General features: G+C 35.5%; 5 protein-coding genes across 8 annotated transcripts in view; 2 read left to right on the top strand and 3 right to left on the bottom strand.

Moving 5' to 3' along the window:
* The window catches only part of LOC111488992 (protein SWEETIE), a 39277-nt gene extending 36515 nt beyond the window's left edge, over nucleotides 1-2762 (bottom strand). For both annotated transcript variants that reach the window (XM_023136979.1, XM_023136980.1), the window contains exons 1-3: nucleotides 2414-2762; nucleotides 1033-1240; nucleotides 187-293 (exon numbers count right to left, since the gene is read on the bottom strand). In XM_023136979.1, coding sequence (XP_022992747.1) covers nucleotides 187-293; nucleotides 1033-1240; nucleotides 2414-2578 — 480 coding nt within the window. In that variant the 5' untranslated portion in view covers nucleotides 2579-2762. The remainder of the gene's footprint in view (nucleotides 1-186; nucleotides 294-1032; nucleotides 1241-2413) is intronic.
* A 1605-nt stretch (nucleotides 2763-4367) lies between these two features.
* LOC111489305 (T-complex protein 1 subunit zeta 1) lies at nucleotides 4368-11100 on the top strand. 2 transcript variants are annotated; one of them, XM_023137450.1, is made up of 15 exons: nucleotides 4368-4633; nucleotides 4728-4791; nucleotides 5105-5240; nucleotides 5690-5841; nucleotides 5934-5981; nucleotides 6131-6223; nucleotides 7489-7595; nucleotides 7866-7980; nucleotides 8064-8150; nucleotides 9198-9402; nucleotides 9494-9588; nucleotides 10145-10213; nucleotides 10303-10410; nucleotides 10521-10639; nucleotides 10827-11100. In XM_023137450.1, the coding sequence occupies exons 1-15, from the start codon at nucleotides 4500-4502 to the stop codon at nucleotides 10900-10902; spliced, it is 1608 nt and encodes a 535-aa protein (XP_022993218.1). In that variant the 5' UTR covers nucleotides 4368-4499; the 3' UTR covers nucleotides 10903-11100. The 2 variants fall into 2 exon arrangements, with proteins under 2 accessions (XP_022993218.1, XP_022993219.1); XM_023137451.1 differs by lacking the exons at nucleotides 10145-10213; nucleotides 10303-10410; nucleotides 10521-10639; nucleotides 10827-11100 and adding an exon at nucleotides 9709-9741 and having other exon boundaries at nucleotides 9494-9663.
* A 348-nt stretch (nucleotides 11101-11448) lies between these two features.
* LOC111489669 (uncharacterized protein DDB_G0275933) lies at nucleotides 11449-14270 on the bottom strand. Its single transcript, XM_023137991.1, has 3 exons — nucleotides 14080-14270; nucleotides 13795-13942; nucleotides 11449-11915 (listed from the first exon to the last, which is right to left on the bottom strand). The coding sequence occupies exons 1-3, from the start codon at nucleotides 14132-14134 to the stop codon at nucleotides 11849-11851; spliced, it is 270 nt and encodes an 89-aa protein (XP_022993759.1). The 5' UTR covers nucleotides 14135-14270; the 3' UTR covers nucleotides 11449-11848.
* Nucleotides 14271-14679: 409 nt separating this feature from the next.
* On the top strand, nucleotides 14680-19437 carry LOC111489289 (ultraviolet-B receptor UVR8-like). Its single transcript, XM_023137426.1, has 11 exons — nucleotides 14680-14826; nucleotides 14920-15064; nucleotides 15163-15273; nucleotides 15396-15456; nucleotides 15766-15884; nucleotides 16523-16608; nucleotides 16721-16922; nucleotides 17047-17100; nucleotides 17480-17593; nucleotides 18761-18817; nucleotides 19064-19437. Exons 1-11 carry the CDS (start codon nucleotides 14798-14800, stop codon nucleotides 19241-19243), a joined length of 1158 nt encoding a protein of 385 aa, XP_022993194.1. The 5' UTR covers nucleotides 14680-14797; the 3' UTR covers nucleotides 19244-19437.
* Nucleotides 19438-19528: 91 nt separating this feature from the next.
* On the bottom strand, nucleotides 19529-22849 carry LOC111489290 (DNA-directed RNA polymerase II subunit 4-like). Of its 2 annotated transcripts, none has more exons than XM_023137428.1 (7): nucleotides 22720-22849; nucleotides 21845-21927; nucleotides 20937-21045; nucleotides 20709-20786; nucleotides 20293-20326; nucleotides 20138-20206; nucleotides 19529-19864 (listed from the first exon to the last, which is right to left on the bottom strand). In XM_023137428.1, exons 2-7 carry the CDS (start codon nucleotides 21891-21893, stop codon nucleotides 19787-19789), a joined length of 417 nt encoding a protein of 138 aa, XP_022993196.1. In that variant the 5' UTR covers nucleotides 21894-21927; nucleotides 22720-22849; the 3' UTR covers nucleotides 19529-19786. The 2 variants fall into 2 exon arrangements, with proteins under 2 accessions (XP_022993196.1, XP_022993195.1); XM_023137427.1 differs by having other exon boundaries at nucleotides 21845-21918; nucleotides 22720-22846.
* Nucleotides 22850-25148: the final 2299 nt, after the last annotated feature.

Below are 25148 nucleotides of genomic sequence, written 5' to 3'. Positions count from 1 at the left end.
CCCCCCCCCCCCCCCCCCCCCCCCCCCCCCCCCCCCCCCCAAAAAAAAATATATATATATTAGTTTAAGCTCCAACATACAATAAAAGTTCACAAAACAGGCTCGCCATACTGATAAGCGCAAGTTTGTAAGAATGTACTAGAAAAATATCATGTTAAAGAAAGGACAATGGGATTTAATGGGAACCTCATTAAATCTGATAAGCTTTGCAGCAATAATAGTCGTCTCAAGCAAACCAGAAGTGATTTTTCTCCCAAAGTGCTGATATAATTCTCCCAAGCACTGGGCAATGCCTATAAAGGTCAGATATAATAAAGATGACATGTTAGTTAAAGAAAAAGTTACAAATTTCTAAAGATGTGAAGCATAAATCTGGTTCAGCTTTAAAAACCCAGTGGCATTCCCATGGAAAGCTTTCAAGCACAAGAATAAAGTAAGGCCCAAATCCATGAAAAAATTTGCTATTATGAGTACTCTAAAATACAAATTTTTATAAGAAATGAGAATGAGAAAACAAATATATCTTTCTGAGAATAAATAAATACCAAAATAAAAGGAAATACGAGATTAACAGATCAAGATTTCAAAGAATGTCTAATTATATCAATTTGTTTTCTTCAGCAGAGATGGATGCCAATAAAATAAGGTAGTCTGAAGATGGTTAGGTCAATCCGCATTTTTTTCCTTTAAAAAACATTTTATTAAAAAAAAACAAACAAACAAAACAAAACAAAGCTTTCATCAAAAAGTTAAAATTTTATATGGCTTCAACTGGAAAAAAAAAAAGTATAGCATAGAACTACTCTCAACAGAAAACACAGATTGTAGGACATTCACCCTTTCAAAAAGCAAGAAATACAGGTACTTCATAACATTTTTTTAACCAAGAATATGTAATTAAGGGGAAAGTTTCTCCTTTTATATTATGAACACATTTCAATATAAAACGTACACACTCGAGCATGTGCATGTGAAACACACTCCAAACTGCGATTATCTAAGATTAATCAAGTTCAAGCTTCCGTAACAAACCAGCGATCTTATGAGGCTCATTCCTTTTCCCATCAGACAGAAACCCTTGAAGACTACTAACTCGTGAATATACTGAAATTGTATCTCCCTTGGATATAATTCTTGCCATTACTACTGACGCGAGATGACGCACCGGTCGTCTGGCACCAAGAATGAGAAGAGAATAGAGTGCTTCCTCGCATTTTCTTTGCCACAAAAGTATAGATTCCTGAAATTTGCAATGTTCATTTCAAACATTTAATAAATTTAATTAAATATTGAAATGTTCGCATTGCCAGAAAATGAATAAACTAAAAAACTCCAGACAGCATTTAATTTTGAAATGTTAGCATATGACTTGACAGAGACATGAAAAAAATTTGAATAGTGTCATTTCTAGTTAAAGAAGATACTGTTATGTTAGCATATGACTAGACAGAGACATTAAAATTGTTTGAACAGTGTCCTTTCCAGTAAGGAAGATAGTATAAATACGAAAGCACTGTTATGTTAACTATGGAAAAACTCATTTTCAGTGGATCTTCTTGTATCGTTAGATTGGAAATGATAAACTAAACTTAATTGAATCGGTGCTATTGGAGGAATTTATTCGGTCTGTTTCAAAGAGGTAGTTCAGTGAGCTTAAGTTAATTTTACCGCTTAATTATCCACCAAACTTACATTCCTTGGAACTTCAATTGAAAGCAAAAGCTGCTTGTTAGGATATTATTTACCATGTTTTTTCTCTCATTTTCTTCATTGCACCTTTTATACATTAACCATTCCTTTTCTGTTACTTGCTATCCATTGTAAGCAAAACATGTGGCTGTATTTTCTTCTTTAAATATCTATGAAGGTGAGCATTGCTCTCATTTTGTGTGATTGTCTCCTTTGTTCTTACCAGTCATACATAGTACAGTGCTATAAGCTCTTTCTCATCTCTTTTAATGGTGTCAAGCTCAAGCAAGTCCGGTGACGATGACCTCCAACTGGTGACAACCTTATCTTCATCTACCACCGTTGTTACTCAGATTATACCTCCCAAAAGCTTCCCAAACCTTTCAACCCGTGGGCAGAGATTTCACAGCCCCATAGCCCCATACACACGGAGGGAAATTAGAACTTCATAGCCCCATAGCCAATGAAGACAGAGATTTCAACCCGTGGCAAAACCGAATGGATGATGAAAAAAGCAGAAGCATGTTACAATGAAACTGAATGCGCATAATAATTCCATATCTGATGTCAAATGTTTTGAGATCCACATAATATCGCAGAATTCAATGTCTTCTCTCATTGACGTAAAAGTTGGCAGCTCAAAACCAATAAAATATATTCGAAAGACAGCGAGATGGATGATAACGAACTCAAAATGAAAAGCAGCGAAATAAATAGAGTGAACCTTGGGCTCTTCATCAATGGCGGAAATGAGATCGGAAAGAAGGTCGAAGCAGAGAAGGGGCTCCGGAGGCTGTTGAGCAGCGGATGCGACTATGGATTCGAGCTGAGCTACCAAGACACCAAAACGAGAGAGCGGCACATTCTCTCTCACGAAGGTCCTCACCATTGTAGAATGTGAGCTGAAAATCGGGAAGAAGTGAGCTGCTCCAGTGTGCAGAGTTGCAGTTCTATATCGATTGAAACCGGTGAATCAAAGTCCAGTCTGAATCATGTCAATACCATTTGAAGCTGGATCGTTCGGAGATCGCCCTCTGTCTTTTCCTTATTTCTCTTTTACTTTTTTATTTTAGGTAATTCGGGTTCATACTCACCAAATTTATTAAAATGTCCTGCTTTTGGATTATTAACTCTATTCCCTCCCTTCTCTAATAAATTGGAACCCTAATAATCCAACGCTTTCAAAACTCTTCAAGGGTAATTTGGTCAAATAATGACTACTTATCCCTAAATTTCAAGTTCTGGAATTTAATCCCATGCTTTACTTTCTTTTTACCTCATTACAGCTCCTCAATTAAATTACACAAATTTAGTCGTCGTCTAATTAAATTTAATATACAAATTTAAATTTCGCGTGACAATTTCAGTTGGGTATATTCGTATTAACATAAATTTCTAAATTTTTATTGTTCCAATTTATTTAATTTGTTGTTTAATTAATTAACTCTCGACTTTTTTTTTTTTTACGTGTTTATTGTGATCAAGCAAAATAGTCATATCTACTTATCAATTCAAACTCGAAATAATCAATGCTATCAACATACCTAAGCAAATCTAATTGATTTATGTTCAGTATAATATTGATGTATTATCATATATATAACAAAGTCGTTCCGATATGTCAAATCACTTGTTCGAGCGTGGTACTATGTCTAACGCACTTTGATGCTCAAATTAGTATTAGATTGAAGGTATGTGGTATGACTATGTCGTGGATAGCATACTTGATCAGAAAAATTGACCATTTTATTTATATATTTTTCACATACGTGTTAGGACCGTACACTATCGACTCACAAAATCAAGCATGGTAAAACCCTTTATACACCCTTTTGCTGGTTTTGGGGCTTGTTGGGCATGGATTATTATCGGGTCATAATGATAAGATAAGGATCCACTACAAGAGGAGTAAGATTCGGATTAGCTTAAATGATTCTCGTTGATCAAATATCTCAAACACTTGTTTGAGTTTCGAATCACTCCACAAGCAAGATTGATCATGTCGAGCTTGAATGATTTTAAATGCAATCTAAACTACATAGAATTGCAAAGAAATCTAAACGGCATATAATTACAAAGAAACTTAGTCATTGGCTAAAGAGAAGCCAAAATGTTTCTTGTACTATATTTTCCAAGTCTATTTACAAATACTGTCTTTATATTTATATAGCCTAAAAAATGAAACTATTAAAGACATTCCAAGAGTCGTAATTCATACTTTATGGTCATAATTAGTCATTAGGTAAGTGTAACCTAAAATAAATAAAATGTCTTAAAATACAATAACTCTAAATTAATCTAAATGGTAACCCACCCAAAATTTATTACAATCAAACTTCGTTTTTTTTCAATGTGGCATGAATTGAAACATTTTTTGATAATTTTGACAACATTTTCTTTACATCTTCATTATATTGTATGATTGATGTCTTTTGATTCATATCACATAAGTTATTTCGGGTGACTCTAACGTAATTAACTAATTAGAAACTTAAAAAATATAAGAGGCAATATAATTTTAAACATCAAAAACAAAACAATTTAAAGATACATACGAAGTAAAAATAATTTATGGTTAATGAAAAATAGCCTTCAAACTTACTATTTTGAAGAATAGTCTTGAAAGTTGGATCTAAAGAAATTTGGATTTATATACCCAATCATTATTCGGCTACGGAGTGCCCTAAAACCCTTTCGCCCCGCGGTTGCTTGCCGTAGTTTATTAGTTTCCCTCCTAAACCATTTCCATCTCACTCTGTTGTTCTCTGCTTCTTCTCCTTCACTGAGCTCGTCACGCAAGCAACAGAAAGATGTCGCTTAGAGTACTCAACCCAAATGCAGAGGTTCTCAACAAATCCGCCGCTCTGCATATGAATATCAACGCCGCGAAGGGCCTTCAAGACGTCCTCAAGAGCAATCTCGGTCCTAAAGGAACCATCAAAATGTACGACGTTATTTTCGATCTTCGTCATTTTCGCTTTTGAAATCTGCTTCCATGCTTCCCTTTCTCATATTTATGTTCGTATCTACCCGACCAGGCTTGTGGGTGGTGCCGGAGATATCAAGCTTACCAAAGATGGCAACACTTTGCTTAAAGAAATGGTCGGCTCTCTGCCCTAAACCCTTTACTTATCTTAGATCTCCTATCTCTACTGTTTTTCCGCGCATGTATTGAACCGGACATGTTATTATTGATTTTTCTCCATCGGGGTCTGCATAAATGAGAAATAACGCCTAAATTGCTGGTTTGTCGATATAGATGCTCACTTTCTAACATGCCCCTTATATCATTTTAATTACGTAAGCCCGTTGAAAAAGAACTATTGGAAAATCTTCACAACCATTCATCTACAAGACATTTATTTCAAAAAGGAGGATTAAATGTGCTGTCCATACTTGTTTTATATGGTTGCAGCAAATTCAAAATCCCACAGCAATCATGATAGCACGAACCGCTGTTGCACAAGACGACACTAGTGGAGATGGCACTACTTCTACCGTGATTTTTATAGGCGAGCTTATGAAACAGTCCGAACGTTATATTGATGAAGGTTGGTACTCTGATCTTAGTGGTACCGTTCTTTGCAACTATGTGTCGTAGAATGTCACAGTTCTCCGTGGGAATATGTCTTGATACTTCTGAAACAGTTGCGTGAATGACGGAATTATAGTAGTCAACCTCAATGCAGGCCTCAATGTGGTGAAAAGTTTAGCTAGAAATACATTGTCGTTGGATAAGTGTGTATAGCACAAATAGCTGAAAGTGTGCCACATATTTAAAATGGATTTGTCATCTTGAAATTATTGATGAAAATTCGCCATCTTAAGATTGTATGACATGTCTCTTTATCACGTTATTTGAAGCAGAAGCCTTTTAATATCGGGAATTAGGCTTCTTAGCATCTTAGAGAACTATTTGGCACAGGATTGGTTGATATTCTCTCACGGGTGTGTAGTGTTCGTTCTTTTTCTTTCCTAATGGGGTTTATTCATGATCCAGGCATGCATCCACGTGTCCTGGTTGATGGTTTTGAGATTGCCAAAAGAGCAACTCTTCAATTTCTTGAAAAATTTAAGACTCCTATTGTTGTTGGCGATGAGCCAGACAAAGAAATTCTGAAAATGGTAGCAAGAACGACACTAAGAACAAAGGTTATTTGACGGACTTTTTTTTCTCGTTGAGTAAATTTGTGTTGAAATTTTAGCTGTCTAATATCTTTCCAATGGGTCAATCTCTTGTACAGCTGTATGAATCATTGGCAGATCAGCTGACTGATATAGTTGTTAATGCGGTGAGTACTAATCTATTAGCGATCACAAATATATATGCTCTGAGTTCAGATTGAAAGTTCTAAATCTTATTAACATCATGATCAACATACTACAATTGACGTTTGCTTGTACCTTTTTTGGCTAATGGTTTGTGTTTGAGTTATTGCAGGTGCTCTGCATTCGTAAACCAGAAGAAGCCATTGATTTGTTTATGGTGGAAATCATGCACATGCGTCATAAGTTCGACGTTGACACTCGCTTGGTATGTTTTAAGATTCTATGACAACTTTTGAATGAGAAATATTTGATTAAAGAACCCAAAACGAATGCTGGATGATAAAATATCTTTGCAATCCAATAACCAAAGAGATAACAGAAGTGATCTCCAATTGGCATTAACAAAAAAAGGGAGTAATTACAGAATTTGTTAGCTAGAGAACTTCATCTTAACAATGAACAAGTTTAGGATCTTATTTACATCTCTACTCTTTCCAAAATTCTACTGAGAGGTTTGGTTTTAAGAACACGATTAGATTGAACACTAAAAGGTAAGGAAATAATGTAAACCTTGCTTTCTAGCTTGTTGCTGTTAGTGCTACCTGTGATACGTTGAAAGTTACTTTACATTTAACAAAAGCTAAACTATATTCAGCCTGTCATGGAAAATGAATAGTCGTGTAATTTTATGGAGAAAAAGAAAAAACAGTTCGATTTTATCTTTACTTCCACTGTTTAGTTGCTTTGTTGTTTACTGGTCAATATGTTGCAGAGTGCTCTATTGTCATGCAAACAACGTTCTGTTTCTGGAAATGTTCTTCATAGTTCTGTTCATTAGTCATTCAATGTTTTCTTTTTGTTTTTTCATCTTGGTATTCTGAGTGGGGGTTTTCTTTTAAAGAATAATTTCGTAATACTATGAAATTGTTTCTAATATAGAAGATAGGTCTGCGCACATATTTTCATCCCAGTTTTCTTCCTACATTCTTTAGTATGTCTCTCTTTCTCTAACGAAATTGCATTTTCTTCTTCTTCTTCCTTTTTTTTTTTCTGTGATAAGAGCATTTGTAATTTTGAAGAAGTAGCCTTGTCTATATTTGACAAATGAAAGAGCATTTATATTTTTCTTTTTCATGTATATTTTGTGGCCTTAGTTTTTTTTTTTTTGATGCTTTTGTCTTCTTTCATTTTGCCTCATCGAAAGTGTGTTTTGTTATCAAGATTTCTTTTCCATGTATCAATTTACTTTAATGGAAAAGTAGAGGTTGATTTTGCCTTAATTTTCTTAATGCTTGTAGTTGGTAGTTTTTTGGCTGAAGATTTCTGCAATTATTCTGTTTTATTCTAGTTAATTCAAGAGTTTTTTTCTCCTCTATTTTCTTCCTTTTCTCATTTTCTTGCAGAGTAGGTAGATTTCTCGTCTTATCCTAATAGTTTTCTTGTACATTCTTAGACTTGTTTTTTTCTTATTTCGTTAATTTTTTTATAAATACTTTATCGTTTTTGATGCCTCAAATCATCAATCACTAGGTTGAAGGCCTTGTTCTTGATCATGGTTCTAGACATCCTGATATGAAACGGAGAGCAGAGAATTGTTTTATTTTAACCAGCAATGTGTCTCTGGAATATGACAAAAGGTATTGATTTGCCTTTCTTTGATTTAGTATCAACATGGATGGATAATTATGTTTCTTGTATTGTTATATCTTGGTTTGTGTTGTTCCTGCTTTCCTAAATGCAGAATCAATGCATGTATGTATATTGCTACCCCAGCTTTATGTAATATGGCATTAATGGGATGAATTAGTCTAGTTATCCTGAATATATAATGTGGATCATATTCATTTGTAGCCATATATCATTATAATATATTGTGAACATTTAAAAATTGATGGCTTTCCTCTCAGTGAAATAAATGCTGGATTTTTCTACTCTAATGCGGAACAGAGGGAAGCAATGGTTGCTGCTGAAAGGCGTCAGGTTGACGAAAGAGTTCAGAAAATCATTGAATTGAAAAACAAGGTAAGGGTGTTAGGGTCATGCATGTTAGTTATTAAAACCGTCTGCATTTCTTAATTGTTGTCTTATATTCTCATCATATGCAGGTTTGTGCGGGTAATGACAAGAACTTTGTTGTCATAAACCAAAAAGGAATTGATCCCCCATCTTTGGATATGCTCGCAAGGGAAGGGGTAAGGCCGTATTCCTTGAAGTTATCATACTCTTTTTTTTTCCTTTATTCCCTTGATCATGACATTCCGTTTACAAGTGATGCTTAAGCCTCATCATGAAAAGACTTATTTTAGCTACCTTGTAAGACTGACAAAACTTTAAAGCCAATTCCGTTATCATAACTAATGAAAATGTTTTGTAAAAAAATCTTTGCCCATCATTCTGATCAAATCCATTAGTGTGTAGCCGAGTAAACACAATTCTATTATGTTTTCCTTACTTTTAAAGCTTAACAAGAGTCCAATGAGTATCAGAAGATGTATCTAGAAGCAATATGGTTTGAATTATAATTATGTTGTTTTTTAGCGATAACGGATTCTTACAAATTTGATTTTGAAATCTGTTTCTCAAGTGACATCCAAATATTTGGAAAAACATTCCTGCGATTTTGGATTTTCTTCAAAACTGTTAATGTGAGATAGTATCATTAGAAGCATGTTATCAACTTCTTCAACTTATCATAAATACAATGTTTTTAGTCCATCTCATAATATATTTAAACATTACTGAATTCTTTTTTTATTTTATTTGAAATGATTGAGACGTACATACAGATTTGAATGTCTGTTTTTTGTTTGGTAAGAAACAAAGTTTTTATGGAGAGAAGTGTAAGAATATACAAGGGCATACAAAAAAAAAATTAAAAAATGAACCTAGCTAAAGGGAGACCCAAAACACACCTACAAAAATGGGCTGATCCAATGATATTTGAATGTTTTTATGAGTCATATATTTTTATAATTGTATCCTTATTTTTCCTGTGTATATACTAAGTTGCTAAGAATAAAATATTGCCACGTTCTTTTCTAATACAATTCTCATTTCTTACAAGTTCTTTTTTTCTATGTAATATATGTTATTTTATTTGATGTATTACAAATGTCAGTATGGTTAATAACCATTATGATTTTTATGATTTGAGCAAGGGAGCATGAAACCTTGGTCAATTGCCATTTATTTGTCAATTTATATTCATTTGTTTCATACTTGTTATGGAGCTCCTGTAGATAATTGCCCTTCGTAGAGCCAAGAGGAGAAATATGGAAAGGTTGGTTCTGGCCTGTGGAGGAGAGGCTATAAATTCTGTTGAAAATCTTACTCCTGATTGCCTTGGATGGGCTGGACTGGTCTATGAACATGTGCTTGGGGAAGATAAATATACATTTGTGGAAAATGTGAAAAATCCTCATTCTTGTACAATCTTGATCAAGGGTACTTCATTGCAACCTCAATCTTCATTCATGTACAATCTTGTTAATCAATTATATTTCCTTTTTTCTCATTAGTATCCGTGATGGTGCAGGACCTAATGACCATACTATTGCTCAAATTAAGGATGCTGTCCGTGATGGTCTTAGAGCAGTTAAAAACACCATTGAAGATGAATCCGTTGTCATGGTAAGCTTCTTATATTTTCTGGCTACTGTCAGACGTGCAGATGAATTAATGAAACTCCTTGTATCAAGTAGAACTATTTCTCTTCTATAACTCCGAGATGTAATGGTGCATCATTTGACCAAAATATCAAGACAATGATCACGAAAGCAGCAAGCATCCTGAATGCAAGTTAAGGGAGCAAATAGATTATATCTACAGTGTATGATTGGTCTATTGCTCTCTGTAACTTTGCGTCTGGATAGAAGAACTAATATTGAGCATTTGACATACTTATTCCTACATTCGGATATTCACATTATTTCTTATTCACAAGTAAAAAAATATTAAAATTTTATTTTTCTTCTCTTCCTCCCTATTTGTTATTAGGTTATCAACAGTTATAGTCTTGCAGCTTCAATTACGATATACTGCATTACAATTTGTTTTGCTTCTTGACCCTATGAATGAAAGAGAGGAGACAAGTTTGGATGCTTATAGCCAGGAAATAGCGTCTCGTAGACCATCCTTATTACTCGAGATTTTCTTGATCTTAAGAAATGACTGGTGGAATTTTCAGGGTGCCGGATCCTTTGAAGTTGCTGCAAGACAATATCTGATAAATGAAGTGAAGAAAACAGTTCAAGGAGTAAGTCTCCTTAGAAGTATTCTTCAGTATCCTTTTGCATACTTTTCATGTACCCAATCTTATTTTGACCTTCTCAACCTTTATTACAGCGTGCTCAACTTGGCGTTGAAGCTTTTGCTGATGCCCTTCTTGTGGTTCCCAAGACACTTGCTGAAAACTCTGGTCTCGACACACAGGATGTGCTCATTGCTCTTAAGGTATAGTCCTTTAAACTCCTACTGTGCTTTGTCATATAATTCCAACGTTTCCCTTCTTTATGAGAGGCAGTTACAAGTATGCTGAACTCGTTCTTCCCATTTGAAATCAGGGGGCACATGACCGGGGCACTATTGTAGGGCTAAACCAGCATACAGGAGAACCGATTGACCCCCAAATGGAGGGTATCTTTGACAACTACTCAGTGAAACGCCAAATTATCAATTCTGGGTACGTGGCTCGATTGTCGCCCCTTTTTACATCCTCATTTAGCCTTTCTTTTTGCCGAATTTCTTGTCATGCTCTTGATCGTTAACAAATGTCTTATAGAAGTAGTCAAATTTATAACTTTCTAGTCTTCGATATTAAATCATCATAAAGTTGGGGTACTGATTTGGTTACTCATAACTTTTTGCAGGCCTGTAATTGCATCACAGTTGCTATTGGTGGACGAGGTAATTCGTGCTGGCCGCAATATGCGGAAACCTACTTAGGAAGCGTTAACATGTAATTTTTAGCCGGTTTTGATGATCTGCTAGAGTGAGTTTTGTGCTACTTTCTTGTATAAGTTGTACTGTTTTGATCTGTTGGGAAGTATTTGCTCCCATCACTGTAGAACTTTCTTTACCCTTTTTTCTCAATGAAAAATACAAAAAAAAAAAAAGTAGAGGAACCCCTTCCCTATATCTTTTATTGGAGGTGTTTATTAAATTAGGGAACGGTCTGTTTCCGTTAATTCGGATCAATTGATGGTTTGAACAAGGAAGTTTTATGCAATATCTTGGAATTATGCTTATTATTGTTGAGTTCACAACTTTTCCCTTATGTCTCTCCAGATATATTCTTTTCTACAATTTACCTGAGGTTGGAACCCAATCTTTGTGTTACATATTCAATCAGAGAATTCTCTCTTAATTCACAATAGAGAACATGTTTCATGAAATATGTTAGTGTAGTGATTTCTGGAAATTGATAATGAAAAAATTTACAATAAAAAACATAAGGTCAAATAATAATAAATTTGGAGACTAAAACAATAATAAAATCTTGAACTTCATGATTTATTGCTCATCCCTTTTTACACTCCAAGCAAGGCAAGAAGGATGGAATCCATAAATCAGAAATGGCTCCCTTCAATCTATCAATGAGGAGCCTTAATGGCAGATGGAACTCATTCCTGGTAAAGATTTTTGACAAAGAAGAATAGCTTTGAAGTTTACACTATGAAGGAGAGATGAAAGATCATTCTTATCCAAATAAAATAGAATTCCTTTGCTTATCCAGATCACAAAATCCATAAAGCCTCAACTTTCATTATGTTCTTACTAATATCAATACTTCAAGTGACAAATTCAACATAGTATCGTCTGAAAGTGCACCTGAGATTGACCCATAACAGTACTCTTCAGTTTTCTCATTGAATGATGTTGATACTTTTCCTCACGGCTTCCCATCATGTTGAAGTGCATATTCCCGCTTCATCTCTTCCAACACGGTGTCGTTGGTGCTGGAAAACAAAACGAGAACAGATATATTTAATTATTCTTAGACAATCTATGCATCGTTCTTTAGATTTACTACCGTTTTTGACTAATAATATTTGCCATTAGGAAGGAACGAAGAGAATTTACAAGAGAATGAAGCTCCTATATAAAACGGCAAATAGTTCTAAGAAAATCAATGATGTTGATTTTGTTAACACCTGTGTATATATACATTCACCCCCTCCCCCGTTAATCTCCCTGGCAAGATGAGTTTCAAAATGAAAAATTTTCTTGCAGCTAAAATGATCAAGGATTACCTTTCAGCATCTGACATTTTTAACTGAAGGAGGCTTCGCCTAGAAGAATGGTATCGTTTGCAGGTTTAACGCTTGTATTTCTCGAGTGAGCAACATTCCTTTCTCCCTCGCTTGCGGACTTTTTTTCTATAGAGAGAGAGTTAAGAGGGCGTAGCTTACTTAGCCTTCTCCCCTTTTCCTATTTGAATCTTATTACAATCTTCTTCGAGAGGAGTTTATTTATTTCAATCCTATATCATTTATTGATAAATAGGGTTGATAGCCACCTGACGAGAGAGGTCTTTAAGAATATTGTGGAGAGAGCGGAGTCTCTTGTTTTTCTTCTCACTAATGATCAGCATTTTTTATAATAGGGTATGAATCCTCTAAGCAAATCGCCAATATTGATCAGACCACCTTAAATCGTGTAGTCCTAGATACTACTCTGACTCATTACCTGCCGTCACTCCTGCCTCAATACTCTATTCAAGATCCTCTCACACCCTTAAAGTCAATGCTGGGTTCTTCCTTTTGATGCCGAGTCCACTTGGTTGCATTCACTCAAGCTACTCAATAAGCACCTTCTTGCCCATAGGTGGCTTAGCCTAAAAGCTCATTCTCCCAACAAACCATTGATCATGCACGTTGTATGTTCATGCACTCTTTTTCAATCTATGCACCAATAGCCGCCTCGGGCTTAGAGTTTTCACCTTGCCTCTACTCAAGAACTAAACCAATTCTTGATCAGAATCGACAATATTCAGTGTTTACAAAGGTATTACAGGGTTCATTAAATAGAAGTCCGAGAGAAATAACAGGCCAACTAACCTTCTAGCAACAAAACTACATATAGTTCAACAACGATGCGGCAGAGATAACTAACAACCTGAACAAGGAAGAGGCATTGCATTGCACCATACCGTGGCTCACTCTATAAGTCATAACACCCAAGATGAATCTTGTTTCTCTGGTAGGCTAAGATTTGTTTTAATGTTTGTGTTAAACGTCACTTAATGGTGACTCCTGTGCCATAATACGCTCCATAGGTGACTCAAGGCATGTAGATGATGAACATGCCCGTCCCCACTGAGAATGCATTCTAGGGAAAATCCTTAATTACATCTATAAACATGAAAAGTGGTAAGTGGTAATTTGTGAGATCCCACGTTGGTTGGAGAGAGGGAACGAAGCATTCTTTATAAGAGTGTGGAAACTTCTCCCTAGCAGACACGTTTTAAAAACCTTGAGGGTAAGCCTAAAAAGAAAAGCCCGACGAGGACAATATCTGATGGCGGTGGAGTTACATCAGCACTATGTAGTTATTCATCCCCATAGAAGTCAAGTCGCATGTTTGGCCATATGACTCCAGCTCTTGACTTACTTTCATGTGTCACTAACATGTCTCTAAACTCAAAACTCGATCCATGCTTGATTTTCCACAAATCAAACCCAGCATCTAAAGCTACTATCACTGAAACCCTCAATTAAAAGGGAAATGGTGTATCTTATCAATTCAACTAAATAGGATGATTGATGCACGAGGAACAACGATAAAGCACATTGTGATCTACAGAAGATAAGCCAAACAAAACAATCAGAGACTCACTATTGGTGAAGGCAATTGTTCAATTCTTTAGCTTGATTGCGACACTTGAAAACGACGGATAACGTTCTGCCGTAGGCGCATTCAGCATATTTCGAAGCGTAATGGTCGCATTCCTTCATCGCCTTCTGCTTCATTTTGCTGCGCAAAGCTGGAAATGGAGAAATAACCATCAGCAGCATATTTCGATAAGTTTTCTAGACTCAAAAATTAAATTGACCCATCATTTTCGTCAACAATCAAAAGCAGATTAAGGACAAAAAGGACGATAAGAGCATTTGATAATACCTTCCTCTACTTTCTTCTTCACATGATTCTCTCGAGCTTCCTGAATGTAACCCATTTCAGAGAACAGTAGGAGAACAGGAAGTAGCCGTCGAATGCCCTTGGTTTCGTTGAAAGCAGGACGTTCGAAGCCAACTCCGGCGGTGTCAATTCCACTCCCCAATTTTAACTTCCTTTTTCCATTTAATCCAAACCCTAAATCTTAAATTTTTTATTCATATTCCATTTTTGTTGAAATTACTTGAATTGACTTTTAATAATTGAGCTAAACTAAAATTCTCTATATTTTAATTTATTTAAATAGACATAATACTTTATAATTTCATATAAATATGAATTTATAATAAAGTGACACAAATTTAAGAGTATTAATCAACTTTTAAAAATTTAAAAGTATTTTTTAAATATTTTTAAAAGTTAAAAAAATATTTTTTAAAAAGTTTCATCCAAAAAAGTTATTTTTAGATTGAAAAAATATATTTTTTTTTTGAGAGTTTAAGAATTTTATTAAATTTTTTATTTAATAATATTTTTTTTAGATAAATATTCATTTAGCTTTTCCATTTCATCGTTATCTTTTTTTTTTCGCAAAAGTTTTCATCTTTATTTTATTTGCATTCTTTATTAGAAGAAGCACTGTTATGCTCGGATTTGTTAATAGTTATTAGCTCAAATTGCTAATTTGGGACGCCATTACTCGAGCTCTGTACCTTGCTTTTCAATGGCTGCCAACACTGCCATTGTTGCTTGGTCAGTAATCATGGTTGTTTCTAATTTTGTGCTTTAGCTGTCGACGATTGATAGCAACTGAATCGATTGATCAAATTGTAAACGAATTGGCAGGGGTTCGGGAGAAGATGGCCAATTGGGATTGGGGAACAACGAAGAACGGGAATGGGTTTGCGCTATTAAAGCTCTCGAGTCTCAGAATGTCTGTTCCGTTGTTGCTGGTAGCCGAAATTCGCTCGCCATCTGCGAAGACGGCAAGGTCAGTTACAATTGATTCGAATCGCTCTGTTTAAGCTTCTGGTCTAGTTCGCTTCTCGTATTTCATACTTTTAGTTTAAATTTGTGGGGGATTTGTAGCTGTTTACATGGGGTTGGAATCAGAGAGGAACCCTAGGGCACCCAGCAGAAACCAAAGCTGAGAACGTTCCGAGCCAGGTGAAAGCTCTTGCTAATGTTAAGATTGTACAGGTAATCAATCAATCAAAGTGTGGTGTTCTACATGTAGTTCTTAATTTTCGTGCTGAAAAGCTTCTGTGTACTACTTGATTAGCGTTCTAGAGAAGGTTTCTGATGATGGGTCCTGTTTTTAGGCGGCTATTGGTGGATGGCACTGTCTGGCTGTGGATGATCAAGGCCGAGCTTATGCCTGGGGTACTTAACTTCCTTTACAGTGCAAGTTATCAATGTCTTAAAAACGTCAAAGAGGCATCAAAGCTTTTTTTTATCTTGACGAGGCAGGATTTAAGCCTCAATTGGGAGAGAGAACAAATATTACGCCTTTGTATAGGGTTTTAACATTGCCTGAACTCTGTACTATCTTCATTTGTGCATGACAATATGAGTAACAACTGAGAGGATGGTTATTTGCAGCCGTTGAGGAACTTGTTTGGGGAAAGTTTTCCTAGCGCCTCATATTTGATCAAGTTAGGCAAGTAAGCATGTAAAGTTTGTATGGTGCAGGTGGTAATGAATATGGTCAATGTGGCGAAGAGCCTGAGAAGAAGGATGACACGGGTAGACGTCCGAGAAGAGATATAGCAATTCCTCAACGATGTGCTCCGAAGCTAATAGTTCGTCAGGTAATATATTTGTAAGCGTTTATTTTGGATTATGTGGGCATTGCTTGGGCCGAGTTAAGTGAAGGCTGGCTACCTAATGATTTATACCCCTCACTTTACCCAACTACGTATAGATGCTATGCACAATAGAGTTTGTTCTTACCGTGTTACACATATCACGTACTATGCTATTGTAGCACTTTCAATTAAGCACGTCTACTTGAATTCCTAGAAATGAACCTTTTGGTCCATAATCAAGAAAGCATTTTTTCCCATGTTCGATAATTTATCAGATGAAATGATTCTTAAGTGTGATAGTTATTTGCAACATGATCTTTTTAGTCTTATCTTGAATGAACATTCTAGCCAAATGTTTGTGAGATCTCATGTCGGTTGGAGAAGGGAACGAAGCATTCCTTATAAGGGTATGAAAACTTCTCCCGAACAGATGCGTTTTTAAAACCTTGAGGGGAAACCCGGAAGGAAATGCCTAAAGAGAACAATATCTATTAGTGGTGGGCTTGGGTTGTTACAATGTTATTTAAAGATTTGGTTTGATTCTGGCATGACCCTTTTTAATCTCCTAGGGCTCTGATGGAAGATTGTTTCATGCTTGTCTCAAGTTGGTTGAGAAACATATTCTTTTTTGTCTGTCATAGGTTGCTGCAGGAGGTACACACTCTGTGGTACTTACACGTGAAGGACATCTATGGACATGGGGCCAACCATGGCCACCTGGGGATATGTACGACTCATAAATTCTAATTTTGATTTCACTGAACACTTCCATTTTCTATTACGTTGGTCTCTTTTCATTGTATGCAGTGATGGTAATATATTGAGAGTGTTGTTTGCAGAAAGCAAATTTCTGTTCCTGTTCGAGTTCAAGGTCTCGATATGGTGAGGCTTATTGCAGTCGGGGCATTTCATAATTTAGCTCTCCAAGAAGATGGGACTTTATGGGCATGGGGTAATAATGAATATGGACAGCTTGGAACTGGTGACACACAACCAAGATCACAGCCAATTCCTGTCCAAGGCCTTTCTGGTCTTACTTTGGTTTGTGTTCTATGTTCCTTTTTTTTTGTTGTCTCAAAAAACATATTTTCTATGGATAGCCATGAAAATGATAGCAGCTGATATGGCTCCATTGCTAATTATTTTACCACATCTTAATCCAAAGGTTGACATTGCAGCTGGAGGATGGCATTCAACTGCTTTGACAGATAGCGGAGAGGTGGGTTCTCTCTCTCTCTCTCTCTCTCCATTTTGTACAATTATTGGTGTTTGCTACTGTATTTGCAAAGAAATACCTTCTAAAATTTCATAAAGTAATGGAACTTTATTCATTTTTGGCTTGTCATTGATTCTAGTACAAACTACAAACATGACATAATGTGTCCTTGTCTTGGTTGTGTGTTTTTTTTTTGAGATTTGAGGAGAAACAAAAGTTTTAGTTCATAGTTAAAGTAGCAGTGCTTATGTCTTCAATAAGAGCATGGTTTACAAGCTTCTGATCAAGTTCACTTATGAATTATGGAGTCGGTCTAAGATTGAATGACGCATCCTCCATTGTCTATGTATGAGTAGAAAGAGTAAGCTTACTGCTGTTGCAGGTTTATGGATGGGGACGAGGAGAACATGGGAGACTTGGGTTTGGAGATAATGACAAGAGCAGCAAAATGGTTCCCCAGAAGGTTCAACTTCTGTCTGGAGAGAACATTGTTCAGGTACGAATCGTGCCACTTTTATACTTGTGGCCAACCACTTCTGCCTAAAGCTGAGAAGTGTCTTAAAGGCTGGATGGGTTTAGATTTCTGAAGGAAGTTGTGAGATCCTACATCGGTTGGAGAGGAGAACGAAACATTCCTCATAAAGATGTGGAAACCTCTCTCTTGTAGACACGTTTTAAAACCTTGAGGGAAAGTCTGAAAGGGAAAGTCCAAAGAGGACAATATCTGCTAGCGGTGGGTTTGGGCTGTTACGACGGGCAGGTGTGCCAGCAAGGATGTTGGGCCCCTAGGGGGGTGGATTGTGAGATCCCCACATCGGTTAGAGAGGGAACAAAACATTCCTTATAAGGGTGTGGAAACCTCTCCCTAGCAGACATGTTTTAAAACCTTGAGGGGAAGCCTGAAAGGAAAAACCCAAAGAGGACAATATCTATCAGCAGTGGGTTTGGACGGTTACAAATGATATCAGAGCCAGACACTGGATGATGTACTAGCGAGGATGTTGGGCCCCCAAGGAGGGTTGGATTGTGAGATCCCACATCGGTTGGAGAGGGGAATGAAACATACCTTACAAAGGTGTGGAAACCTCTCCCTAGCATACGCGTTTTAAAACCTTAAGGGGAAGTCCGTAAGGGAAAGTCCAAAGAGGACTATATCTACAAGCAGTGGGCTTGGATTGTTACACCAGTTGTAGTGGATGTATGGGTATAATGTTGTTATGACAGGATATTTAGTTTGATGCATGAATGGGAAAACAAACATTTCCGTTTGATTTCATACATTCGAGTCTTTGACCATCTATAAGGTAATCTTTCTCATACATTCGAGTCTTCGACCATCTATAAGGTAATCTTTCATTGATAAGCTGATATAGTTCTAGTTTGAAAAGGATAACGTTATCTTAGATAAACCCATCGAACAAATAGTTTCTTATTAATTAAAAAGAGAGTATTTTAGATAGTAGTTGAATGCTATGTTTCTATTTTGGCTTGCACTCAGACAACAGAGTTATTACCAAAAGGAAATAACTATCATTGTCTGCAAACACTTGGAATTTAATCTCAGGACCATGCAGAGAATTAGGAATAAGAGTTTGAGCTGCAGTTTTTATTTGACAGAAGTAGAAATCTTTTGAATATGCCACTATCTCATTCGTTGGTACAGGTATCATGTGGAGGCACACACTCAGTTGCAGTAACAAGTGACGGCCGCATGTTTTCGGTTAGTCTTAATCGACAACCTTGTTTGAGACATCATCGTATGATGAAACAGGCTGTGGATTTTTGTTTTTCTAATGTGTTTCATGAAGAATCATTATATTACTGTCTTGACGTTTTCTTGATTCATCAACTTTCAACTTATTTCATGGTGTGGTGATGATTTGGAACGAAAGCTGAGACTCTAGATCATTGCCACACCCATTGGAGGTCCTAATTTTCATTCAAAATTCTTGTTTGTGTATGGCAGTTCGGGCGAGGTGACCATGGGCGGCTTGGATATGGAAGGAAGGTAACAACTGGGCAACCAGAGGAAGTTCCCATTGACATTCCCCCTCGTGGGGCTGAGAATGGTCGTTGGACTGCCAAACTTGTTGCCTGCGGTGGCCGCCATACATTAGCTCTGGTACAATGGAAGCCTGACGATTAAGCAAAATAATTAACTGTTGTTAGATTCTTAAGATCATCTTAATTAGGATAATAATTAACTGTTGAGTGCGTTGTTCTATCCAGTCTGTGTAGTAGGCTTCCATGCATCAAATCCATGTACTAAAAAAAACCAGTTTAATTATGAACAACCGAGGGTTTGATAGGAAATCTTGATACTTTCTGATGTCCGTACCACTTTATTTAACTTTTGTTTTTGTTATTTTTTTCGATTCAACAAATATTCAGATGAGAGATGGAGAGAAGTTGAATCCATGTAGTTTTGGTATATATGGTTATCCGGTATCGAAGTCTCTTAACTTCAAAAAGTGTCTAATAGCATAGTCATCGAACAGAGTATTAGCGATCTATTAGCAATCTATAAGCGATCTATAAGCAATAAAATTGAATGTTTACCATTGAATGTTTAGGTAAACGCCTAAAAACTTATTATTAGACTCTAATTAGAAGGTGCAATTCTCTATTGTTTTAGGTGAGAAATGCCAAGGAATGGATTAACACATTTTAACCAGATTTAGAGAGCTAACTACTCAAACTTTTTGATTAATGAAAGATCGTTCAACATCTTCTCGATTGCTTCATCGTCATGTGCTCTTCCTTTAGTCTGCAACAAAAGCATTTATAAGCGACTCTGATCCATCTATAAACAATTTTTTTTCACTTTTTGGAAATACCTATGAAATCTTTCACAAATTTAAAAAAAATTACATCTTCAGTTTTAAAACTTTTAGAGATCGTGTAAAACTCGATGCATGTTCGTTGTTGAAAGATAAACCCAACGGGAACTTTCTAAAAGTTGGTACCTATTTATGATTAGCAAAATACCAAAAAATAAACAACCATTTAATGAAGGCCTAAAAAGGGTGGCAAAAGGTACCTTCAAAGATGGAACCATGGAAATAGCTTCCTCCACAGTTTCAGGGCAAAGGTTGCCAAGAACACAGAGCTGCAAATTTCAAGAGCGATGAGATAAACCTTCCCATAGAATAACAATCAGCAAGTTGATTAAACCATGTGATTCAGTACACATACCTCAAACTCAGCCAACTGATACCTGCTTAGAATTCTATATGGTGGTAGTTAAGATTTAACCTCTTCATGCGATTTTAAATGATGAGCCCAAACTTTCGTTTGTAACTTGGGTGATAAAAGTAAATTGTATGTCCCTCCATGAATGAAATATCAAAGTAGTGCATCGTTTCAGATGGATACCTAGGGCAACCTATGATATAGTATAGCTGCTGAGATATAATGAACTTTATAGCTAATTTATTCACTATTTCCTAAATAACAGCTAACCAGAGAGTTCTTGGTCTAGCAAGAAAGTTGCAGTTGTAAAGTCCTAGTTCAAAATGGGGTTAGTTATAGCATGTCGTGGATATGCACAACCCATCCTTCCCACCATCCCACAAAATGTAAGATACTAACATGTACAGTTTAAAGGATACTCTCGGACTTGTCTAACAGCATCGGGGTTCTTATAGCGGCTGAACCGTTTCACATATTGCAGAGACTTTTCAAACACTCTGCCGAAGAAGACCAGAATTTAAATCCCTCGTATTGTATGGAAAGTGAGAATGAATATCATAATTTAGCTATATATTTCAGCTATTCCAGCAAGGAAGAGAAACTCTAAATTAACTTATGAAACAATAAAGAATAAACATAAAACTCACTGAGAAACTTGATTGGTTGGATCCTCAGACATTTGTTGAAGCTGCTCATACTTGTGTTCAAGGATCAAAGAAACTTCACAATTCATTAAACACTTGGCTTTTAAGAACTCTGCAGGCAGCCAACAGAAGTAGATGAAAACTATCACGTTCTATATTTTCTTTTTATGCACCTTATGACAAAGAGCAAAATAAATGCAAGGGAATGAAAAAACTTGAGTATTCCCTAAAACGATTTCGATGGCAAGAGCTTCAATTTCGAATAGTTACTTATCCATATAAACCAAAGATTTGACTACTAAAGCACCTTCATGGAAAAGCTTATAATAGTTATCTTTATGACAAGATGATTACAGATTAAATTTAAGATTTTGCATAGATCACATATCTTCATCTTAAATTTCAGAAACCTTAGAATCATATAAGAGCTCTTGATTTCTTTGCTTACAATTGATGACTCCTTTTGAAGCCCTTTTCTTTTTTTTGTAAGTGCTCGTATATTAGTTACTTTTGCTCAATGAACGCCCTGTTTCTTACCAAAAAACAAAAAGCAATTTCTTTACATTGCTACTCTACCCATGAAACTACTTCAGGATTAATCAGTGGGTTTACATTAACTCCACATTTTCAGTCCAAGCCATATGCACTGTTAAAAACAAAAGAACGATCTCCACATTGGCTATTAGAAGGTTCGAAGAATGTGAAGGGTACATATAATAAGGCATGGGGAACAACGTAATAAATTAAGTTTCTCACTTTTGAAGCAAAATAAAAGATTAAATACATGAATTGCACATCAGATTCAAAATTTTCAAATATACGAAGAAAACACATCGTTGAAAGTCATTTGAGAGACTTAAAATCTCATTGAATATTAATAGAAAATCACGGATTTATAGAAAGATTGGTACCATCCCCAATTTTAAGCTCTGCAGCATTTTCTTCCTCCTCTCCAGACATGCCTGAAGTTGGAGTTTTGGACTACCTACAAAATCTGGAAACGATTAGAGCAAGATCAAACTACAAAAATGATATTACAAAAAATCCCGTCATGAAACTAGACTAATAAATCAAATCTCCATTCCACACAGAAAAATTCCTACCAAATAGCAAGGCATCAGAAACATAGTAAAAGAACGGAAAATTCAGAGTCAACAACTAACGAGATAAAAAATTGATAACCTTATGAAAGAAGACTCTGAATAAGGTACGGCACAAAAGATTCTTCAATTTACTTTTGAAGGATTTAGCCTAGATCATTTGAAAATTGCTTTCGTAATGTAAGTCATTAACGTTTCCCATTCCCCATGAAAACACTCATATAGGTCACAATTCTATCAACGTTGCCCATCAATCAAACGAAGTTTTAAGGTTAGTAATATACTTTGCGAGCCTAGGAACATAAAATCTTCAATTCAAATTGCAAAAATCCCATCCAACTTGTTCAAGGTTAATCTTGAATCTTTTCGAGGTAAATGACAGATAGATTTCAGATTTAAATGAAGCCCAAACCAACTTTCCATTAATCATAATAATCAGCAGCATTAGGGAACAGAGAGAAGCATTTGAGCCCTAACTAAATGCCTAAACACCAACATACGGATTAAAAAAAAAAAAAAAGAATAGAAAAACAAAAAATTTCAACTTTCAAAGAAGAACAGATTCGTAATCTTCGAGATCGGAAATGAATACCAAATTCTACCAACGTCTGGAATTATAAAAATGCATGCATTAATAATCAGCTTGATGAGATTTCAAATAGAGAACGGCCTGAAAGAGGACGCACCACAAACACAGAGAGGGTTAGCGGCGAGATCCGGCGGCAAGACGTGACGTCAAAAACAGAGAGGGCGGTTCTTCGTTTTCAACTCAGACGTTACTCTAAGAAGGCCCATTACTGTGAGGAAAATATATGTATATTTTGGGGAAAATGGAGCCAAATATAGCAAATAAATTATTCAAATAATCTTTTTTTTAGATTAATATAAATAGATAAATAAATAAATAAATAAATAAATAAATAAATATATATATATATATATATATATGTTAGGAGATTTGTTGTCCATTTTGTCTGTATATATATAGTTGTTAGCCTCACATTTTAAAACGCTTATGTTAGAGAGAAGTTTTCATATTTTGTGGACATGACACAACTTTATCTACATCCAACCTCTCCGTTGGAGAGGAGATTCATGCAAGAAAATACAAAAATTAATTAGTAATTAAAAGTTTAAAATATTTTTTCAAATTAAAATATTTAAAAATATAAAAATCAAAATATTAAAAAATAATAATAAGAATGAACAAAATGAGGGAGGCCCTCTGTTGGGGGCTGCGCTACCATTGTTTTAGATATTAGGATCGTACCAATTCACTTGATGGACCAACAGACAAAAATAAATTATTTATAAAAAAAAAAATTGAATTTTGAATTAATTCGGATATTAACTTTTAAAATATGATTTTTTTTTTTAAAAATTGTACTGGGCAAGTATTTATTTATTTATTAAATTTAATTAAGAATTCAAATTTTCGAGCTCAAAGTTAATCTAAACCTCATTTAATTAATTACCGCATATAATATAATATTAATTAAGAAATTAGAGGATTAAAATGCACGAGGATCATTTAGTCAATAATGTTATATAATAGCGACTAAATACAAATATTTGATTATGTAGCGTTATATTTGTAAAAATGAAAATTCACGAGCACGATTGAAAATTACCTTAAAGGGTAAAAAGTTGTAAAATTGTACATGTAAAATAAGGTAGGGGGAGGGCCTAATGAAGATTTTGAGAGGGGCCAGTGGCAAACTTGAGCAGAAGAACAGTAAAAAGAGTGAAGAAAAAGGATGAAGAAGAACAGCAATCCTACTCTCCCACCTAAACTCTAACTCTAGTTCGCACCTTTAAAAATGGTTTTCCTCGTTCGAAATTTGTGTAACGGTCCAAATTCACCGCTAACAAATATTGTTCTTTCCTTCAAGGTGGCTAGGAGAAGATTTCTACATTTTTATAAAGAGTGGTTTGTTCTCCTCCCGTGAGACATCACAATCCACCTTCCTTCGAGGTCCAACGTCTTCGCTGACACTCATTCCTTTCTCCAATAGATGTGGGACCCCCACCAAATCGTTCCTTTCTCCCAACGTCCTTATTGGTACACCGCCTCTTGTCTACCCTTTTTGGCGAACATCAAGAAGACTAACACATCATCTAGTATCTGGCTCTGATATCATTTGTAACAGCCCAGACCCATCGCTAGCAGATATTGTCCTATTTGGGCTTCTCCTCAAGGCTTTAAAACGTGTCGGCTAGAAAAGGTTTCGGCACCTTTATAAAGATTCCTCATTTAAAATTTCCTATTTATTTTTACAGAGATAGATACTGTCTGAGCCTTAAATTTATGGGGTGGAGTGTTTCATAAAAATTCTATTTTTTCAAAAAAAAGTAATAGATAGTTTTGAGACTATTAGTCCAAGCTGACTATTTGGTAGCGTGGGCTTGAGCGGTTCTGTTTTCGTTTAGCAAACGAGGAATAATCTCATTCACGGGTTAAATGGACATTAAAAGAGAGGAAAAGGGAAGATTTTTATGTGGGTATTATATTGTATATAGAGCTATATGCACATGTCCTGTCTCTGCCCATAAAATTAAAGTGTTTAGGGTCCAATATTTGAAAGATTTCTTTACTTTTTAGTCCCTATATTTTGTACAAATTCGTGTCAGTGCCACTGTTTCTTCCATTCTCTCTTCACACCTCTTCAAGAACCTCTAAATTTAACCTCAAACAACTGAAGTCGATTGCCATTTCTCTCCCTCTCTGAGTTCTGCTGCTGAAGGTGATGATGATGATGATAAGCTGTAATTTCTTCCATTTTTTTACCTCCCAACATACAGTAAAAAACTGCTCTCTTTTTTATTATTTACCCTTGAAGAACATGCATGCATGGCTTTATGAACTATGTCATGAAAAATAAAAACCCATTTTTTTTCTATGGGTACAGCTCAATCTCTCAGCTAAAGCTTCAGCCACTCCTGTTTTTCACCGCAAGGTAACAGTATTTTCTATTTTTCAGATTTTTTTACCCTCATTCTTCCTTTTCCATACATTCACTGCTTTAGTTTCCTGTTTATATATATATATATATATATACAAGTTATTTTTTGGATGGTAAAAAGTAAAAAAAAAAAAAAAAAAAAAAAAAAAAAA

The sequence above is a fragment of the Cucurbita maxima genome, unplaced genomic scaffold, assembly GCF_002738345.1.
Source record: "Cucurbita maxima cultivar Rimu unplaced genomic scaffold, Cmax_1.0 Cma_Scf00014, whole genome shotgun sequence".
In the NCBI taxonomy this organism is placed as follows: Eukaryota; Viridiplantae; Streptophyta; class Magnoliopsida; order Cucurbitales; family Cucurbitaceae; genus Cucurbita; species Cucurbita maxima.
This window is presented reverse-complemented; position numbering and strand designations above follow the sequence as displayed.

Excerpts from the sequence above, each read along its gene's own strand:
- LOC111489305 (XM_023137450.1), top strand. The coding sequence starts at position 4,500 with ATGTCGCTTAGAGTACTCAACCCAAATGCAGAGGTTCTCAACAAATCC. Across the intron at positions 9,589-10,144 it reads AAGATGAATCCGTTGTCATG|GGTGCCGGATCCTTTGAAGT; the intron begins GTAAGCTTCTTA and ends TGGAATTTTCAG. Across the intron at positions 10,214-10,302 it reads TGAAGAAAACAGTTCAAGGA|CGTGCTCAACTTGGCGTTGA; the intron begins GTAAGTCTCCTT and ends CCTTTATTACAG.
- LOC111489290 (XM_023137428.1), bottom strand. The coding sequence starts at position 21,893 with ATGTCTGGAGAGGAGGAAGAAAATGCTGCAGAGCTTAAAATTGGGGAT. Across the intron at positions 20,787-20,936 it reads CCAACCAATCAAGTTTCTCA|AGTGTTTGAAAAGTCTCTGC; the intron begins GTGAGTTTTATG and ends CTTCTTCGGCAG. Across the intron at positions 19,865-20,137 it reads CCATGGTTCCATCTTTGAAG|ACTAAAGGAAGAGCACATGA; the intron begins GTACCTTTTGCC and ends CTTTTGTTGCAG.
- LOC111489669 (XM_023137991.1), bottom strand. The coding sequence starts at position 14,134 with ATGGGTTACATTCAGGAAGCTCGAGAGAATCATGTGAAGAAGAAAGTA. Across the intron at positions 13,943-14,079 it reads GAAGAAGAAAGTAGAGGAAG|CTTTGCGCAGCAAAATGAAG; the intron begins GTATTATCAAAT and ends CTCCATTTCCAG. Across the intron at positions 11,916-13,794 it reads AACAATTGCCTTCACCAATA|CACCAACGACACCGTGTTGG; the intron begins GTGAGTCTCTGA and ends TTTGTTTTCCAG.
- LOC111489289 (XM_023137426.1), top strand. The coding sequence starts at position 14,798 with ATGGCTGCCAACACTGCCATTGTTGCTTG. Across the intron at positions 15,065-15,162 it reads CCATCTGCGAAGACGGCAAG|CTGTTTACATGGGGTTGGAA; the intron begins GTCAGTTACAAT and ends GGGGATTTGTAG. Across the intron at positions 16,609-16,720 it reads CCATGGCCACCTGGGGATAT|AAAGCAAATTTCTGTTCCTG; the intron begins GTACGACTCATA and ends TGTTGTTTGCAG.